Source organism: Zophobas morio, unplaced genomic scaffold, assembly GCF_036711695.1.
Source record: "Zophobas morio isolate AGI-343-1 ecotype UQ-CSIRO unplaced genomic scaffold, CSIRO_AGI_Zmor_V1 ptg000044l, whole genome shotgun sequence".
Taxonomy (NCBI): Eukaryota; Metazoa; Arthropoda; class Insecta; order Coleoptera; family Tenebrionidae; genus Zophobas; species Zophobas morio.
The window spans coordinates 2,217,251-2,238,387 of record NW_026972149.1 but is presented as its reverse complement, the minus strand read 5'-3'; the positions used below and the strand labels follow the sequence as shown (position 1 = coordinate 2,238,387).

Below are 21,137 nucleotides of genomic sequence, written 5' to 3'. Positions count from 1 at the left end.
GATGCAATTTTCATCAGACCAATTACACAATTTCATTTATATTTGATATAAAAGAAGTAGCGTTAAGTGGATTTCAGAAAATGTATGAGATCTCGCAGCAAAATATTCTTTAATACTAATTTAATCCCTACAAATTTATTTTATATCTCGTGGCAAGAAAACGCATTAAAATATTTATCACGCAATTAATTCGGTATTCGGATTTGAGAAACTTACGAAGTAGATTTGGTTAGCCTTATGTGACAAACATACAACAATATTTTACATATGATTCATGGTGCCGCAAGGAACACAAGTCGCAAAAGTTTGTCGAAAGCTTGAAACTAGGGCAACAGTGGACAAATTTTTTATGTGGTGTTGCCTGTCCCATCAGCATAGCAGGAATAACAAGCAATTATAACACGAAAGCGACCTATTTATTTTTTAAACTTAATCTGTTCATGACGTTCATTTGGTGAGAGGTTTAACTAAGATTTGTTTACACATATTTACTATGGATGAAGTTCACTGCGTTTTAATCATTCTTTAATGTCGTAGTTTTTAAATAGGACATTTCTGAAGAACATTTTACTGCAATATTTATGAAGAAAATTTATTATTAAAGTAACGTAAAATACCTTTCTTTTGAATTCAATACACTCAAATTTAAAAAAATGTAATTTCATTTGTCACGAAACAATGTCAAAACTACAATTCTACAATGTACGTTTGATAGGTCTCCCTTTTCCGTCTATCTGTCTGTCTGTCTGTGCATCGTCTGTGTCAATTTTTGTGTATTATGAATATCAAGATTTAATTAAATTATTGTATTTTGCCTACGTAATATCTCGTCTTGAATATTGTTCTCTAGTTTGAAATCCTATTTATCAAATACATACCGACACATTGGAGAGAATTCTGTCTGCTGAAGTATATGGCTTTCAAACTTGATAGTGTAAATCCTTGTCAAGGATTCTCAAATGCTTTATTTAGACATCGTTTTAATATAAAGAACTTGAGCTGCAGAAGACAATGTGCGTATGTCCACTTTTTGTGTAACATAATAAATTTCAGCGTAAAGTGTGAAAATCAAAAATTAAGGCACAATGCAATTTATTATTAGTATTACACCGCAAATATCCAAACTGATATACATGTAGTTCCAAAAATGTTAATGTCTAAAATTATTTCGAGAGAACTTTCCTCACTCCTTTCCAGACTCGAGTTCTATCCTGACTATCCCCTCATGTAGCTTAGTCGGTAAAAAGTGTAGTCAGATTGGCCGAGCGGTCTAAGGCGCTAGATTTAAGCTATGATTCTCGAAAGGGAGCGTGGGTTCGAATCCCACACCTGACAGTTTTATCAGGCACAGTCATATTATCGGATTCAAATCGACACAGACGACAACAAACGGAAACAGGGGACGTATTTTTTCGTACTCTAGGAACAATATGACAGTATCCTATTGCAACGCTTCGTTAGTTTACGTGACAAAAGTAGAAATTGACTTGTTTTTGATTTTACAAAATGCAGTAACCGATGAGACCTGGCTTCGTTTCACTGAAATGCCTTATATTGTAAATAATATGAGCATCAAAAATTGCAGCATCAGCTGAAGGTAAATACGGGCAGAGATATGAATAAAAAAACAGTAATAGGACAGATGGAGTGCTTTTATTTAATAAACAATATTGTCCTCAAGCAAATACCAGTTTAAGTAAAAAATACAAACGTTTTTCAAACAACAACAAGATCTTTCGTTATTTGTCGCCGTCTAGTGTTAAGAATCAGTTTGTATTTCACAAGCATTTAATCAATGATCTTTATTCCTTAAAGAGAATTTAATAGATGACTCTAATCTGAACTAATTACACAAAATTCGATTAAATTAATTGTTTCGAATTACGTAGATGATGTTTTTGACTTTGTGGGCAGAGTAAATCTTTATTATGCGCGTGGGTCAACAACAGCAAGGAATGTATGATATGAAAACAGCTAAATACGTTTAAATTTGTTTTAATTCATCAAATGCCATCGTTTACTTTGATCTATATCGTGACTGGGTAAATATGATGTATTTTTAACATCAAACAAAGTAAAATCAATCTAGAGCGTTACATAACTAAGCTACAAGAGAGTTTATCTTCAGTGAGAAGCTGAGTACGAAATTATGTATGTGTGTATCTGTTCAAACCAGTGTTAATTAATTAAAAATGAGACTTAATGTAAAATGATTACGTAAGGTTTATACGTCTGCGAAACATAATTACAACTGAATTTTTAACAAGAGGATGAGACTTAGAAGACAACACAGAGAGAATGTGTTACGCAACGCGTAGGTCACGAAATAAGAACGTGGTTATGTGGTGTTGTGTTATAACCCAGGTACATTAAAATAACAGCTGTTGACAGGGAAATGTTTCCACATGTTGCTAGTAAAATTTCAAGATCTTTTTCAAATGATTAATGAAAGTAATTATTTTAGTATAACTAATGTAATAAGTTGTCCAAATATGATGTGTACAATAATTAATTGTAATATTATTTAGGTGATTAATGGTACTATTTTCGAATGCGGCCAGGAGTTAATGGTCTCAGAAAGTTCGCTCTTTTCGGTGCATCGTATGAAAGAAATAAAAGAAAGAAGCGATTATAACCGACCGTTTGATTAAGAATCAATCAGTTAAGAGTTATGTGGCATGACCGAATTTGGAAGCTCGCCAAAGCAGACGCTTTTTAATTGAGGATAAGAGTATTTAGAATTTATTTTTAAAAGAGTGTGGTAATTAGATGGGCATGCTAATTGCTGCTACGTATCAACCGACCATATTTAACCATGCAGTTTATCTAGTGCGAAAAGTTAAGCACATTAATTCTTAAAATCAATACGGATTGCAAGTAAGCAGAACTAGAAGATTAATTCGCATCTCGCGACTTTTCTTAAAACGGATGAGATGAAGTTTGAAATTACGTTGCGATAAACTATGTTGCGAGCCAAATGATATTAATATTTATAAAATGATCAAATTTTCTTCCCTAATAAAGGTCTGTATAAACTTTTAATGTTCCCTGCTCATCGCCCGTGCTGGTATCTCGGAAATACAATTTTGTTTCGGTAAAAAGTTTACTTTGTATATCGTTCTTTGTGTGGTGCAATATCGAGTCGAAAATAAGTACTCATTTTGCGATATTTTATATTTCCTCTAGAGCTACGCATGATTATATGCAAAATTTCGGTTGAGAGCAAGATGAAGAAATTTTCGTAATGAAAGCGAGCTCAAGTATTAACATCGGATTTGAATTGTTCCGAGTCTCGAATCTGATACAAAAATAAATTTAGACGGGATGTTAAGCACGCAAATTGCTCGCTAAAAATAATTAAATTTACGTAGTTGTATTGTTCGAATTAAACGGGGTAGAAGCGCTATCCTCTGCATGTATGCAAGAAAATTGCTTTCAGGTGGTGCTTATATATGATCGTGGCAAAGACGCCAGTGTGTCCACATAAGTCGCCTAATCTCACTACAGAAGCGAGTTGTTTGAGAATACAAACTCCAGAATTAGTAAAAGAAAAATTGCGACTTGTATTGTAAATGAACGTGAACAGCCCAGTTTTCTGTTTAAAGATGCATCTCGCGTGCGAGAGCTCTCCTCCAATCTCGAGAATATATACATACAAGCCTTGAGCAGTAAACACAATTAGCGTTTGTTTTCAACATTCTAATAAATCCGATTTGCACTCCTATTTTGCAGATAAATAATATGCTCCCAAATTTTCTTCTTTTTACGTCGTCATTAAAATCCCTTTGCTCGCAACCCTTACATCATAATCACAATAACTCTGTTGCATTTTCTTTTTACGACCCCACATCTCCGATATTACCCATATTTTACCAAATCTTACCTCTGAATAGGAAATTTATATGAATAATGTCCTTAAATTAGCGCCCTCACTGAGATTGAGATACGTTTTTATAACGCGCTGAGGAGCTTACACTTCGGGGCATTATGTACTGACTGTTGTTAAGCCAACTAGTGTCAGACAAGATAAATTCATCTAAATGCGGCCTAGGCTAAATGATGTTTAAGCAGTTCGATCCATCAATTGACTTCACGATGAAAGGGCTTTAACAAAGCAGGTAAATTTGTTGCTACTCAATTAACGCCGATACAACTCGCACACCGTTCGTTTAACCGGTGCTCAAATTTAGAAACGCTAAAACCCTTTTAAGCACCTAAAAATACGCTCTCTACAAAATCTTCCCAAAAAGCTAATATTTTTACATAAACGAGTACAGAACACGCCGGTAAATTCAACAATGCGCTTAAAATGACCGCACCAAACGCTCGCTTAAATCCGCAAGGATGCTCCCTTAAAGACTTTATTCTCCAAATGACTTGTTATTTAACAAGTGAAAACACCGTTTCACACGAAAATCTTCTATTTCGAATCCCAAACTGACACTATCGACAAACCCAATTTTCTTGCTATTTTCTACTTCCCGAGCATAAGCTAAGCAAGTAATCGGGTCCATCCGGCTACTTTTATGTTTTCTCGACGCTTAAAAGTAGGTCAAACTTTTCCCGCGGGGTCGGTGCAAGTTTCGCCCATATCGCCTTCTAACGGGCAGTTGCTCGGGCGCCACCAGGGGTACCGGAGAAACGGTTCTCCAAAACCTCGTGAGCAGCCATTACACAAATAAATAATACTCCGATTAATAATTAATTCAATCCGGTCAAGGGCGTCTCCCTCGCTGGACGGGGCTGCTTCGGATCCTGAGGAGGCGGCGATGCTAAAATGAAATATTTAAATTATTTAAAGTTATATAGGATGTTCCACTAATTTGTCTATTTATCCCCTCTAACGAACTAAAACTTTGCAACGTGACAGGTTTCGATTTCTCTGGTTTAATATTAATTTTACCTATAGGAATTTTTAAAAAAAAAACAACAAATGTTCAACTGATAATAATTAATTAATCATCGCTGCAGGCGCGTTTATCACATGCTTAAAAAAACTTGTTATTAAAAACCAAACAACATGGATTGTTCATTTACTCGTTTTTTGTTATCGGATGACATGACATATGCTTCCTTGCCACAATATTTTTTGGTTATAATTTAATTAGTAATGCAGTCAACAATTTTCAATAACTGCATTCGATACTCCAATTAAGCAAAAATTTTGCAATTTTCAAATATATGAACGAAAATGTAACTCGTTTGTATGAGCTGCATATTTCCATTTAATTACTTTTGTTCATTTTCCACTATCTAGAGGTCGACATACAAAAAATACGTGGGTACAAACTTCCCAACGCTTCATAATTGATAATTGCCCTTAAATTAACACCGCCTCTTGCCTTTTGTACATCGGAAATTTGTATCAATAAAGCAAGTTCGGGATTCTAAAATTGTAAAACTTAGTTTGCATGTAAATAAATAACAGAGATCAACGTGCGGACGTCGGGGAAACTTCGTAGATTTAAGTAAATTTAATACATGGCACAGAAAGTTTTTGAAGCCGGAGAGCAGTTACCACCTTCCGGATTTAGTATAATGTCATGTAAAGACAACAGTTTTAACTTAGTAAAAATACATATTTGTTAATTCAGGCGAGCGGTAATTTTCATTCATTTTTATTGGATCGTCAACCATTGAACCCATTTCATTGTATGGCAAAAGTTTCATTTGCATACAAACAAAAACTATAAGTGTTTAATTGAAAATAACAGTCTATTTTTAAATATAAAATTATTTTATCAGTACAAGTACCAAAATATATCGATCTGTAGTGAGCTTGGATGTATAATGCAAATTTAGTTTTTTACAAACAGAGAATAATATATTTATTTTCATGAAATAATAGTAAAGGTTCAATAAAAAGTTGGGAAATGCATGCTCATAATAGAACGCATACCCACTTTTTCGCATGAAACGTAGCGTAAATGTAAAATCAGTCATTTACCAAATCGCAGTACGACGCCTATGGGTTCTAGTATGTGCGGGGATGATGAGTGACTCATCGCCGGTGACGGCGCCCGCGCGGCCTGGAAGTGAAAGTCTCTATGGGTATTCCAGAACGACCTCGATTGCGAAACATTTAAGAAATAAATGGTTAAGTTTTATCCACGCCGATTTCTATTGTATTCAAAGAAGTTATACCGTCGGATTTTCGTGACGTTTAATGAAACTGACTTTACGGTTAGCAGACAGCTTTCAGGAAATACAAATTTTGCCTTTTGCATTCGCTATAAATTATACGTGTTTGACCACCTCGATGTTATCAGCTCCACAAAGTGTACGCAATATTCTTTATAAAATTCCGCTTCCAAGTTTCGCTGAAAGCAAACAACCAGACTGACTTTTCCTGCATCTCAAGTTAAATAAACACCCTTTGAAACCGGGCAGATAAAGTGCATTCATTCAGATTTAATTAAAACAAATTTAGTCATACAGTTTAATTAATAAAATATATTTTAGTCCTTTAATTATTTTGCAAGACTTCACTTCCTCCTAAAACGGGTTACGAAATTATTCCCTGTAAACACGGCGATTTAGAACAAGGCAGACGTAAGACAAATCGCTAAAGAAATATCATTCTTGTACTTGTTCAAAATGTTTCTTTATGTGTGTAACATTTTTCCCACTGTAAGTTCACTTTCAGCACGTAAAATTTATTTTCAGCCATTTTCGGGCTCTTTTTCACTCGCCGCAATATTTTACAGCTGTAATATTAAGAAACGTGTCTCCAGATATGTTAAAAGTGTCAAAAATCATCAACGGCTTTTGGCTGGTCGCGATAACCGCGTTTTATAACGCGTTATTGGAATGGATTTAGATACTTCGCTATGAAGTTAAAGTTGAAAATAAATTATTCGCCAGCAAATACGATGGTTATTTTAATGCTGTTTTTTATTATGACAGATACGTTAAAGTGCTCTCGCCATATTTTATTACAAGCCTTTTTATGCTGGGATTAGGTGATTTAGGAGCAAATTTACTGACGTAATATTGGAACTGAATGCTTTTTAATAATTCATACGACAGTAACTAAAGAAGTAGCTAATGTGGTTTCAAAGAAAGCGTATGAATTACTTAAAATTTTTAATTGATAAGGAAAAATAATCATCACAATTTGACTAATGACTAATTTCATATTATTTCGATCTTTGGTAACTCCTAGAATATAAAAACACAGGTCCTCCGTTTTTTGTTTGTCCGTCGTCGGCAGGCGATTTTATCGGACAGATCATTTCCGAAGCTATTTTATCGATTAGCATGATTTTTTTTGTGTAGATAGTCATCTCAGAATTTTGGAAAGTAAATCCTATTTCAGATTTAGAAAATAACATATTTCTATACTTGTGGTTTATGAATCCGTCTTTATTACACATCCAGATTTTGGAAAAATCAAACTGTAACAACAATTCTCCACAGAGCTGTAGACAACCATGCATGTTTTCAAAACTTAGGATAAGAGGATTGGAATATAGGGCAACGCAGATACTTTTAGAAAGAGTTCTTGGGGCAATTCTTGTTTAGTGAGTGCAGTGAAAACAGGTGTTAAAATTAAGGTTATGTAAAATTAAGTTTGTAATTTTATGAAAGAGCACTTTTTAAACAAAATGAATCGCACTCGACACCGCATTCGACAGGCGTATTTGATGTAATATCGATATATTCATGATTTGCTAATCTGGAATGTATAAAACTTTGACTTGTGTAATTTTTGCTTTTATTGATTGTAAATTCATGGTTTTTAACTGTTCGCGGATCTAATACAATCAAGATGTTGATATAAAACCTGTAACAGGAAATTCACTTATTCACCCATTTTTTTATATAAAATAATCTATCGTCAAGTTCTGCATGATTTTACTTAAGTTATTATTCACACTTGATATCTTCTCACTTAAAAGTTAATAATAGTTCATTTGTGGCATTATTTTGATGTCTACTGCATTTAATGTTTGTGTTGTGTTTAGTTCGTATATGATCTGTTTATGTTGTATGCGCATCCGTTGAATCGGTTCACGATGAATACTCGTTAGACTTCAGAATTAATGCATAAAATAACCTCATGTAAACTCTTGTTGTTTGAAATTGTTGCGTGGCAGAATTTAAATTTTGCTGTTTTTTTGCTGTAATATTAATTTGGCTTTGCCAATTATGGGAGATTTTAACCCTAACCGAATTCTTCTAGTTTGCTCTCCTTGCCGTTTTCATGTGAAAGTTTATCTGCAACACCGGATTTTCACCCTTAATCAGGCCATTTAGGTAACTGCAACGTTTGCGGGGATGCACATAAGCCTAAGAATCCGAGTATTGTGGCTGTGCAGGGGGGAATAGGTTTTCACGAACAGAAGCCCTTCGTGCCGCTGTCGCTACACTTCTTCGCATTCCATTCAAAATTTTAATTTTTATTTAAGATCACTTTTTCAACTTTGGAGTTCACTCGATGAATTGTCAACTATTACGAAAAGACTATAAAACCAAAATTTACCATTCGTTGTTTGGTAGTAACAGTGGTAGCCACAGATTTCTCGTTCATAATTTTTTTTCTAAAAAAACAGCTCCCAAGTAGTCGCCATCGATGATAATGTTTGGTCTAAAGCTACGCTAAGTAGCACAAGTCCCGCAGAGTTCACTACTAGGTCCTCTGCTATTCTTGATATATATAAATGATCTGCTTCATAGGATTACAGCTTCTCATGATATTCTTTTTGCAGACAATCACGAAAAACCGAGCATATTTCACTGCAACCCTTGTTTTTATATTTTAATATTCAATTTTTTTCTAAATATAATAACAACAACAATGACAAAATTCAAACAAATTCAAAAATTTGAAGTGCAATAAAAAATTTTTCTAATCCATTATTACTACAATACCGAGGAAGATCTTGTTCGTGATATTTATTTGGCATTATTATTATTACTATATATTTTGTGTTCACTTTATTGCGATAGTTTTTTTTTTCTTATAATTTTAATTGCCATGTACATACTTAGTGAATGTCGTGTGGTAAATAAATTTAGTATTATTATTATTATCATTATGTTACTGTGTAAACGAACGCACACTGCGGTGTCGCCGCCACAGACGTATGGATTATGAACTGTTGTTATTGTTAGCGGCAAAACCAAGATTACATTGTGAACTGTCAAAACAGTTAATTTGGAGTTTCAGTTATTTTCTATTATTGTAATAGGGTGTCGTGGAGATGAGGTTCCTGTCGATGCTTGTTCCTGGTTCAGCATTTAATTGTAAAACGGAAAAATAATTAATGCATTTACTAGTAATGAAATGGAATTTGTCTTCTTGGGGCTTAAACCGGGTGAAAACCACAGCCGTGCATGTTCCCACGTCTTCTAAATACGGATTAATAAATGGAATATCTATAGTGTGATTTTTTAAATTTGTGCTCTAGTTGACCAGAGCAGAAATTTAAAAATCACAATTCGACTTAAATCGGTTAAAACCGTGGAGAGTAAGAAATACTTAAATAGCGTTACTCTCCGCACGTCATAACTCATAAATAATGATATCATGTGCATCGTGGCTGAGTTAGTCCGCCTGAAACGCACTTTTGGAGCAAGAAATATGTGTACATAAATTACCATAAACCGCACACCTAATGCATTTTTTGTAAGCTTTCATCTCAGGTAAATTTTATGAAGCAATAGTTATTCACGGAAGTGTGTACATAAAATTTTGATAAAAAACATCGCGACCGTTTTCTATTACAAAAGTTTGGAGACATCATCTGCAGTATATTTCTGTCCTGTCCAAACCGGTTTTAATCTCAACTTTTATTTTTAAGTTACGTTTCCACGAAGACAAATTCTATCAATAGTTGTTCCGGAGTTGAACAAATTAGAATTTTTATAGCAGTATTCGTGGTGTTTGATTAGAGTTTTGACCACAAGCAGTTTACACAATATGCTGTCATAGCGGAGTTTGAAGGGCGCCCGATGAAATGTTTTATTCATCCACGTTAAAATAAACACATGTTTATAATCTTTCACACCTATCCAACGCGCTTTACATGCAGATCGAGGTTATGTGTATTTCAAACTGACTAATTGTGGGAATAATAGAATCATTTTGCGGGGGAAGGAAATCAATAACACAGCGATTTCAGTTCGTTATATTTTAAGTAACAAATTTAAATAAGTACTATATATTTAGCTAGTTCAAGTCGTTTTTTTTCTGCACGTGCATTTGAAAATGAGTTCCATTGTCCACGAAATGACGACTCCCATTGAAATTATATTCAAAATGTGGATGCATCCGGCGAAATTATGAGCGGAATCTTTGTACATGCCTGGAAATAAGATTCACACGTCAGGTTTCCATTTTAAAAAATTTAATTAAGACACGCTGCAGCGCACTGAACTAATCCGGAGAAACTTACCTAACAATCTTCCGATAGTTAAGACAAAGACTCCTTTAGAAACCATGTTGAGACCCACAGCAGATGAAACGTGTGCCTCTTTAGAGTATTCGGCGATAACAAGATTTTGGTTTATAACTGTTGCAGCTCTGGCGAGTCCGCATACAGCTGAGAAAACAATTAACATCGTGAATGTAGTCTGAAGAACCAATACTAAAACATTCCTAACTTAAATTTTATAACAAACAATAAAAAAGTGCATCCGCTAAAATTTACCAGCCAGAATAATATCGATTATGTGATACACAAGTAACCATAACAGCATCAAACAACTTTTTTAAATGAATCGAAAATATGTTATATATAACTCAAACTGGCACAAATAATAAATAACAATGCAGGCCCAAATAATAATTCACATATTACGACCCAGAACACCAAATAGTAAACACAAGCTAGATCCGCTTTGGTACAGTTCCCATTACCAGTCAGATAATTAAAATATGATATGTCGTTTTATTGTTATCCATTATAGTATTAATAAGGACCCCACGAAGTACTTAGGGTCGCACTAATCTATTAGCAGTTAAAGTAAAATTATCATGATAATACTTTCCGGCGATAAATTTTAGCTGGAAATTTTTAATAACCGTACATGATCTACAGAAGGCCAGGGCAAACGATCCAATAATAAAAATATTCCTGTGGGTAATCTCCATACGTTTGGTTATTAAAGGGACCACGATTCTGCCGATGAAGTCCATAAAAGACAAAACTGACATACACGTCGACGCATCGATTATTGTCATATCCAAGTCTTCTGTTAGAAAGAGAGGGAAGAAGGTGCTGAAGGAGATACTGGTGGTGTATGCAAACGAGAGACCTATCATAATGTGGACAAACGTTGGGTCTAGGAGAATGTGGAGATCAAACAGTCCGACAAATTTTTTCCAACAAGTGGTGGGCTTCTTACGTTCGGGCTCTGGCACCGGTTCGGTGGAATCTTCAACTAAAAAAAATAATTATAAAACGGGTATTACGAAAATCACTACTGATTCAGCTTTTGATTTTACATTTGTCAAATTGTTAAATTTCAAAGTTATTTTCACTCAAACGTTGATATACAGCAAAACCTCTCTACAACGGACAGCTGGACAGAATAATGAATTACTGGCGGCAATCATTTGAAAGGATTTAACATACAATTTTAAAATTCATTTTTGGGAAAACCGGTAAACCCTACAATGGATTAAATGGATTAACAAGAAAACCATGTCATAATGGGGTACCGCGGACGGTACTCAAAATTAGTTAATCCGTTAACAGTACCTGAGCTGTTTAACAGGTAAAATCTTGTTAACAAACAAATATGTCAGTTGTGTAGAGGTAAATTTCTATGAAACTTATTAAAATGGTACCAAATTTTACTGTCCGCGTCCGCTGTTAAGAGGGTGCGTTAATGGGAGGTTTTACTTCATTACAATAGCTATACACACTTTCGGTTTCTTAAAACTTGTTGAGAGATATTGATTGTTAAAAATACGTTATTCAAAAATATAAAAATTAAAAAAATTATCACATTCATCACATACATTCTGACTTGTAAATCTCAAAACGTAGTTGGAATTTTTAACATCGAAGATTCAACTTTTAAATTTTGAGATTTCTGTTTTAGAATCCGAACGCGTGGTATTTTTAAATCAGGACGTTCGACCCTTTTGCTAGAGCTTCGACCTAATTCGATGTGTGAGTTCTAAATCTTAGACTCCGTCCGTTTAAAATGTAGATTCTTCGGTATCGATTTCGCAGGCAATTTTTAAAGTTTCAACTTTTACATCTGGAAAATCCGACACGTTGCGATTTTAAAATCTCAAATCTCGATCTCTAAGCTGATAATTTTGCAAAGATTTCTTAACTTTAACTTTAGAACTTTATTTTGAAGATGATAACACAATAGGATACGCCGCTTCGAGTCAAAGAATCGCGATTTAAAAAGAGGAATTTTAAAAATTAATTACAAAGCTTCGTGTAAAAATGTGCCCTCTCTGCGCATTTCTCGGTTTCAATGCAAGGATTTCGGCGGCGCATTTTGGAGAACAGAGACGGAAATAAAGGGGAAAGTCCTTATTATTTATTATTTTATTAAAAAATCTTGTTAAGTAATGTGGAATAAAATCTAACAGAAGGCGACTTATTGTAGGTGGTGAAATTAGCTTCCGAATGCGTGTATGAAAATTTACTGTGAAAAAGCTGTGCGAATGTCTTGAAAGAGCAGAATACAAAACAAGTAAAATCTAGCTCAATAATTTGACGAAATTTATAGTTCTTGTAAACAATGGCTTTGAATGTGAGAGGAGTTGTTTACGAGGAAAAGTTTTTCTTTTAAACCACTATACCCCTATTTTATTAACAAACGAAATGAGATCTGTTTCTCGCTCATGCCGGAATGAAGTTGCAACTTGATTACGCTCAATTTTGTAATAAGTGAAAACAGAAGATGTTTAATTCAGGCATTGAAAGAGTTTTTTCCGGGTAGACACTTGGGATGGTGATATAATAAATTGCCTGGCTCATCAAGGAAAACTGGCGTAACAGAATTATTTATTCAAGTAAAGAACCGAAGATAATCAATTTTCTAAAATAAATTGTAAAATGGTAAGATTAAAACATGATGAATTAAATTACAAACTCGTTTCATTTTGCCGATTCTGCTACTTGAAGTGATTTTGCACAACAACGGGGAAAAATAGTCGCGAAGAGTTGATTAAAATGTCGTTATTAAGCGACACGTAATTGAGAATAGACGTAAAACCGGCGTAAAGAAAAGATTTTATGCATTTACAACAGCGTTAAACTTAATAGAATACATGGCATGTGAGTACAGCTCGCAGTAATGGAACAGGTTTACCACCCTTTTTTATGCAGGATATTCATGAATATTTTTTATTAGCTTGGCCGTGAATATTTCATCACCTAACCGACTGATTTTCCTTCAGCTGCTGAAGCTTTTTCGTCGAAAACAACAAAAATTTCACTAATGGACCGCTAGCGCATTAAAAATTTCAACCTATGATTCTTCACTGCACTCTAATTAATAAAAAACCAGTTTCGAACTTTTTGCGTAAATAAAATAAACCTTACTTAACATCCTTTCTTTTTCCTCGGCTTCGTTGTTTTCGTTGTCAGATGCAGAAGACTGAAATTTGTCAGCGGCCCCAGTTTGTAAATTATTAGACATCACACCTTCATCTCCACCTTTTTGACTTTCATTGATAATATCAACCGTCTCCTTATTCTCTGTTTTGTATTCATTACATATCACAGCCTCTTTATTTCCTATTTCCGCTTTAATTAAATTTGCTTCTCTATCAATATTATTATTAGCGTACTTATGTTCTACTTCAGAATGGTTCTCGTTTAACGGCAGATTATTTCCTATAACAACTGAGTTTCGGTTTCTCCGACAACTAATCCTGTCGCGAAGTCGTGAGAAGAAGCTCTTTGTTTCTCGTCTCTTCCTTATTGACACGTGTTCACTAACCGGCTATCAATAAAGATTGTTAGAAAGCAAATACAACTATTTTAACAACTCACATTAAAAAACATCGATCCGATCAGTCCGTGTAGACTCAAAGCCGACAGAATGAAAATCGTACCATCGTAGCTATAGTGCTGGATCAAGTGGGCCACCACTGGAGGCATACCCATCTGGCCTATACTGGTACCAGCCATGGACAGACCCACCGCCAAACTCTTATTTTTGCTAAAGTAGGAATTGATTATTAGAAACGTCGACGACGCTATCAAGCCTAGGCCTAAACCTGAAAAAGCGAAAACATCAAAACGTTACATAACTGCTATATGTAGCAATAAGAGTAGACACGTGTAGCTATAGCAACAAAAATTACAACAGCGTTGTTAACAGGCAAACATCTGAGGTAAAATCAGCCATAAAATGTTAACTTTGGTATCGACGAACTTAAATCTACGACAGATTTTGTACAGATATAAAACGATAAGGTTTATCTTGTAACTATAAAAAGCTTTATAAACACAACGTGCGAGGTTAAAGGTCAACAGCCACCAAAAATAACATAGCTAGCACCTAGCTGGCTGTACAAAACAATCGACAATTGATTTTTAAAAAAATCCCATTCAACTTGGCCACTTATCAAAACCGTCTCTTCAAATATTTGATATATTAAAAGTCGGAAAGTTGTTTTAAAATATATTAACCGTTATGTTAAATTACACTAATAAAGTATGATTGTAATCGCTTAACTAAACTGCATTTCTAAATACTCGTAATTTAATACGAATAGCGATAACGCTTGTCGAGAGTGTGCACGTAAGAAACTTAACTAAACGATATTTTCTACGAATTGCAATAACCGGATCAGACGAACGAATCTTATGATAACTTTGCCGGGCGGGTGCCTTTACCACTAGACTACAGAGGAGCTTATCTTTCCTCGCTTACTACTACGTATTATTGTGCCGCCACAACTTGTTAAAACAACTGTGAAAACCACCATACTGTTGGTAAAGAACCTGCGGCTCTTTTGAGTTATGTGATGCAACTTAAAGATGTTACTCTAGTGAACAAGTTTACGAAACGATTATAATAATGTTTGCGTCGTTGAGAAATTTTAGGTTTTTTTTTTTTGTAACGGAATATATTTCACGGATGTGTCGCTTGGGTAAAGGGGTAGATCAAATGGTTTATGTAAAGCGACTCTGTGTAGTTTAATGAAATTAGTACATTAATTATGGTGATGCATATGGGCACAGAACAATATATTAATTATAGTTTGTGTGCAGTATCACATGCAATTATCGCAGAGATAACTTCACTGAGGTAATTTTAATCCTTCAATTGAACAGCTTATAAGAAGCCGGCTACTTATGCTCCGCTGTTACAATTGTTAAGAAGGATTAACGAGCTTTGAAACAAACGCGTAATTTTAGATAAAATATTTCTCATTATTACAAAGTATTAAGAACTTCTAGGCACGTAAGAACATTCAGACCAAACTTCAAAGAAAACGTACACTAAATGAGTACAAATATAAAGCAACTTTTTTTTAAGCATCAATTACCTGTCAACACTCCATATCCTAAAGTGACTCTCGTGTAACTTCTTGTATACGTTGACATAGCTAATCCTGCTGAGACTAAGAGAACGCCAATTTGAGTTATTTGTTTTGTACTAAAATATTTAGAAAGTGGACTGATTAGAAATCCTGAGAAGTTGCTAACAGTACAGTTAAGACTCATTACTGTCGTCACTCCCGTCGTTCCAGCTATGCTCTCCAGCTTCGGCCCGAAAATTAAACCAAATATCGACAAAAGCGATTGGTTAAATATCTAAAAAAGAAATCACTTTACTGCAACATCCAAGAGCAGACGCTTGATAAAAGTAAATAATCGTCTGATGGCTAGTCTGCTTGTGAAAATAGAAAGCACACTCATACCTGGTAAACACTTGCGCGAAAATGTCTCGGGGTTTTACTGAATCACAATGAGATCGCTGCTCTAAAATGAAAATTTCATTTTTTATAGAGTTACTTATCGTGTTTTGCATAACATATTCGTACGCTTGTTCTACACTATCCCTACGTTTCGTACGAGGGTGTGAGTGATGGATAGATTTTTGCGATTTTAAACCGATTTAAGCACAGAAATAGTACGAAAAATTCCTAAGCTTCACTTTCCGCTAATCAATAAAACTAAGAAGAATCTTGTTCAAACAATACGTATTAGTCACGTTATGATTAGGTTGCATAAAGTTATTTATTTTAAAAGTCAACAACCGTCAGACCAAAAAGATAAAACTGCGATTTAAATCACTGTTTTAGAGATTTTTGAAACAGCTTACTTTAAGCAAAAAATTACAAATTCACTGTTACGTTCTAGTAGCACCCTAACAGATTTTTTTTTTAGGAAAAATATGAACGGTGTCCTCAAAATTCTACAACATAGTCATTTCACGCATGATAGCGGACCTAATTAGGAAACAATAAAGCTACTAATTTGTTTTGTAGCACCGTTTTGACCCTTTTTTATTACGTTTATAATATATTTATACGCAAAAATAATAAAAAACGAAAACCTCCTAGGGCAAATTACAAGCTTAAAACGTATCACCTCTGCGTGAGTAATACGGTGACGTGGGGAATTTTGAACACGTTAACTTTTAGCCCTATAAGTGCAAGTTTCATGGAAAAGAAATGTTTGTGAGTATCTTCATTATATTTGTGGTTAAAGTAGACAGAGATAACGATACACTGAACTAAGTTATCTCAACAAATGTCCACCTTTGTATCACTAACTACTTGACATCTACTATTTTGAACGTAAATCAACCGTTTTATCGCCGAGAAAGACAAAAAATAAATAGTAGTATTTTTAGCATTGTAATGACTACATAGTTATGCATTCAATTTAAATTTTTCTTATCTTAAAAGCGATAAAGTAGATATTTCTGTCGGATCAAAAATTAAACCAAAAAAAACATAAAGTGACGACGTTATGATGTCATTGTAAGTGGCATAACTTGAACCTGTCATTTTTTCTATCATAAATTTCAACCACGTACGAAGTAGCCAGAATATATAAAATCTTTTAGAATTTCTCATTACCTCTCACACATCAGTGATCTGTATACACACGAATAAACAATTTCAATAATTTAAATTTCGATAAAAGTCTTACGAATCATAATCGCGTGTGGTGCAATTGCTTCATCAAATTAATACGGATTCCACTTGTAAAGCGGATTATCTCCTGGACAGCCATCGAGAAGAAGTTTTATTAAAAATGATTTTCATTTAAGCGCTGCAAAAATTTTCAAGAGTGGCCACGAAGGGCCCTTTGGGTCATTAACAATGGTATACTTTTTCAAATTAAGTTTCTCCCTAATGAGGATATCACTAACTCACCACCCTGAAGAGGGTAAATCAGACTTTTTCCAGCGTGGGATGAAATGAACCAATAAAAAAATCTGAGGTTGCCAACTTACATTAATTATCGCAGTTCCAGCAACAACTGCCCACCCCCATCCTCCATCGGGAACTTTGTTTTCGGTGTTCATCGTGACATCACAGGGTACCGGAGCACTAATAACATAAATCACACACGTTGGTGAATGTATCACGTGATGCACACTTAATCAAACTCACCTTATCGCATAACTGCGATAGAATAGTGAGGTATCACAAATCTTAATTGTCGCAATTAAGTTTTACAGTGTAGCGGATTGGGAACGGTGTACCGTCGCTACATATATTTAATTTGGCAACAGTGCCATTTATAAGAAACACCAGAAAAAGTCTCCGCCCTGGCAATGTATGTTAAAGTTATGGCCCTACAGTTATTAATGATCTGTCAATTCACTATCCCCAGTTACATTGTTTCTGCATTATTTCTCACTATAAGAGCCGACAATATGATTTATAATTTGCCTTTGAATTATGACGATGCTGATGCGGTTTATTCTAGGATTATGTGCGGATTACAAAACAATTTTATAATTTCGTTTATCTTTTAATTGATTGAATTTCGCTCGTGTTTATTGAATTTCAAACTGATGTGTTAAACGGATTTGAACCGACATGGCAACGTCCGGGGTTTCTTCTGCCATCTACGTACCGCTAGAACAACCACAAATGTATTGATTTATTCAAACAAGACGACTGTATTGTAGCATGCAAACATCAACGTTGGAAGGAAACTACTAAACAGATTGTTATTGTTTTTGCTTTCTGGGAAAACAGGTTACTAAATTTCGTGTCAGAAGTAGGTAGGTAACCTTAACACCGTTCACATGCGGTTGCACACTACAGAGTATTGTCACCTACTGATCATCGTTACAGTTGATATGAAACTGTTATTAGTGTTATCTACAGTGAAGTGTTTATTGATACCTGTTTTGAGGTTCTGATTGCTAATTAAGTTTATCTATAGATAGTACTAAACAAATAAAAAAGTGAAAAGTGTATAGATTGAAGCTGGGTATTCACTTACATCGTTTCGTTCAGATAGCACACGTATTGGTATATTGTTTTAATACCAAACCGAATTCACTTTAATGACTATTTAATACTATTAACGGAAATGTTGAAGAATTCATGAATACGAATGCCATGAGCCATCTACTGAACTACTAACATACTTACCCTTTTTCGATCACAACACGTCTTTCCACATAACTTCCGTAACTGCTATTAAACTTAGAACTCTGATGTGACCCCGCCGAACCACACTATTATTATTACTAATTCTGTTATCGCTCAACCTTTACGAAAATCAAGAACAAGAAGTGTTGTGTACGTTATTATCGGTAACTTCCTCCAATTAAAATTTTCGACTCTGTGAGTAGATTTATCAAAGACAACTCCTAATTGGGTTATTCGCCAAGTTTGGAGTACTTACTTACCCAAGACTAATGCCTGTAGGAAATTAACGTTAAACATCTTTAATAATATTATTTGAGGAAACACCAGAATCACACTTCATCAAAAGTAAGTTCGAGTGAATTCACACTTCACTGTAGTGGCCTCGAATTGATTTATGCACACTTTATGTTTACGTTTGATGTTTAATTTTCCATGTAGAACACAATTCTGCTTATTGTTGCGTAACTGATTCTATTACAAATCTATTACCCACCTGCAACCGAATCGCAAATCGTTTTATCTCAAAAGTAACACCGATAAACGTATTCAAAATTACACACACCAACGTAAACATTTTGTGTAATTATTCTCCCGTGGGAACTTACAGTCGGTGATTTGTATTAACGAAACATTCATTCTGTCGGTTCGTCTCAAACAAAATACCATCCATGCCGGTTTTGTTGGGTCGTCATTGTAATAACACGTACAGCACCTAAAGTGGACACAACCGAATAGCAAGAGCAAACTTAACTAACCTTCTCATACTAAGGTTATCTTCTGGTATTTGCAATAAAACAGTACTGTGTGACCTCCGATCATCATTTCAGCTACAAATGCACACTCCATTTACTAATCATATACAGACATGTAGTGCATGGTTTGGCACCCTATTGAACACGAACACCCCCCCCCCCCATATAATACATAAAACACAATATTGTATAACGTTAACAAAATTTACTTTCCTCTCTTTTTCAAATGATAAACTCAAAATATTGTTTAGTCGCGCTTAGCTCACTGTGGACCTTAAGCACGAAACAAATAGTAAAAAAAATCTTAGACACAGTGCTACACTCGGAACAAACTCAGAATTTTACCATGAATCTGAAGAGCTCCAATGTAGTCCACTGAACCACTTCTTGGGAATTTCCAAAATTATGTCCTTTGCAGAAAATTCATCGTAGATTTTTGTCAGATTTGGAACTATTCCATGAACATCTTTTGATGACGTTACCAGTGGTATTTCTAAACTTATTGTTGTTTTTAGAGCTGAAAATTGTCATTTATCGACTCCGTTGCCAAGTTGCCGCTGATAGTAATTTTGCCGTCTTTAAAGGAGTGGATTTAAGTTGATTACTACAAAAATTTACCATTTTAGACATGTTTTAAGTTTCTTGTTGTCGAAATAAGTCTACACATATTAAGAAACAAAGGCAAAATGTAGCCCCGCCCACCCGCCCTATCTCAATTCTGACGATTTTTTTATTCGTCGTAAGCAAAGGGGATGGAGCTTAAATGCAAAATCCTTGATTCTCTACGAAAAATTAAAAACATGTTTTCCAATATCGTGCTATTCAAAGAATGCTGTGTATATTTAGAAAAAATAAAGCCAAAGATTAGGCCCTCCCCAATCTCAATTCTCATTTGTGATGAAATTTTCATTCGTTGTCAAATCGAGGGGCGGGGCTTAATTGCAAGATCCATATTTGTCATCAAGAATTTACCATTTTAAACATGTTTCGAGTTTTTTGTTCTGAAAAGACGACTACGCATATTAAGAAAAAAGGTAAAATGTAAGCCCCACCCACCCGCCCCACCTCAATTGTGATGATTTTTTAAATAATTTATTAGTTCTCTACAAGAAATTGACATATTTGTGAGTATCGTGTTATTCAAAGAACCCTATGTATATTAAGAAAAAATTAAACCCGAAGATTAAGCATCACCCATACCTGCCCTGATCTAAATAGTAATGAAGTTGTCATTCGTTGACAGACCCAGGGGCGGAGCCTAATTATTGCAAAATCCATATTTCCTTACAAAAATGTACCATTTTAAACGTGTTTTAAGTTTGTAACAATAAAAAAATCATCACAATCGAGATGGGGTGGGTGGGCGGGGTGTATATTTTGCCTTTGTTTCTTAATATACATAGTTTTCTTTGAATAACACGATACTCAAAAACATGTTTTAATTTTTTGCATAGAAATAAGTATTTTGCAGTTAAGCTCCGCCCCTTTGGTTCACGGCGAATAAAAAAAATCGTCACAATAGGGACAGGGCGGGGGGGCGGGTTTAAATTTAGCCTATTTGTTTAATATGTGTAGACTTCTTTTCATAACATGGAACTTAAAACATATTTAAAATGGAAAATTTGTATAAGCTCCGCCCCATAATTGCAAAATCTATATTTCCTTGAAAAACCACTTTAATTATGTTTTAAGTGTCTTGTTATGAAAAGATGGCTATGTATATTAAGAAAAAAAAAGGAAAAATATAACCAATATCTCAATTCTGATTTTTTTTTTATTCGTCGTAAGCTGAGGGGTGGAGCTTAACTGTAAAATCCTTACTTTCCTAC

At 34.6% G+C, this 21,137-nt stretch overlaps 1 protein-coding gene across 7 annotated transcripts; it reads right to left on the bottom strand.

The window, feature by feature from the left end:
• Positions 1-10,117: 10,117 nt before the first annotated feature.
• Positions 10,118-19,323, bottom strand: LOC135141772 (monocarboxylate transporter 9-like). Of its 7 annotated transcripts, none has more exons than XM_064073192.1 (9): positions 19,162-19,272; positions 17,561-18,031; positions 17,401-17,497; positions 15,479-15,746; positions 13,974-14,200; positions 13,521-13,923; positions 11,035-11,388; positions 10,401-10,592; positions 10,118-10,310 (listed from the first exon to the last, which is right to left on the bottom strand). In XM_064073192.1, the coding sequence occupies exons 3-9, from the start codon at positions 17,470-17,472 to the stop codon at positions 10,180-10,182; spliced, it is 1,647 nt and encodes a 548-aa protein (XP_063929262.1). In that variant the 5' UTR covers positions 17,473-17,497; positions 17,561-18,031; positions 19,162-19,272; the 3' UTR covers positions 10,118-10,179. The 7 variants fall into 7 exon arrangements, with proteins under 7 accessions (XP_063929262.1, XP_063929264.1, XP_063929263.1 ...); XM_064073194.1 differs by lacking the exon at positions 19,162-19,272 and adding an exon at positions 19,050-19,148; XM_064073193.1 differs by lacking the exon at positions 19,162-19,272 and adding an exon at positions 18,557-18,808.
• Positions 19,324-21,137: the final 1,814 nt, after the last annotated feature.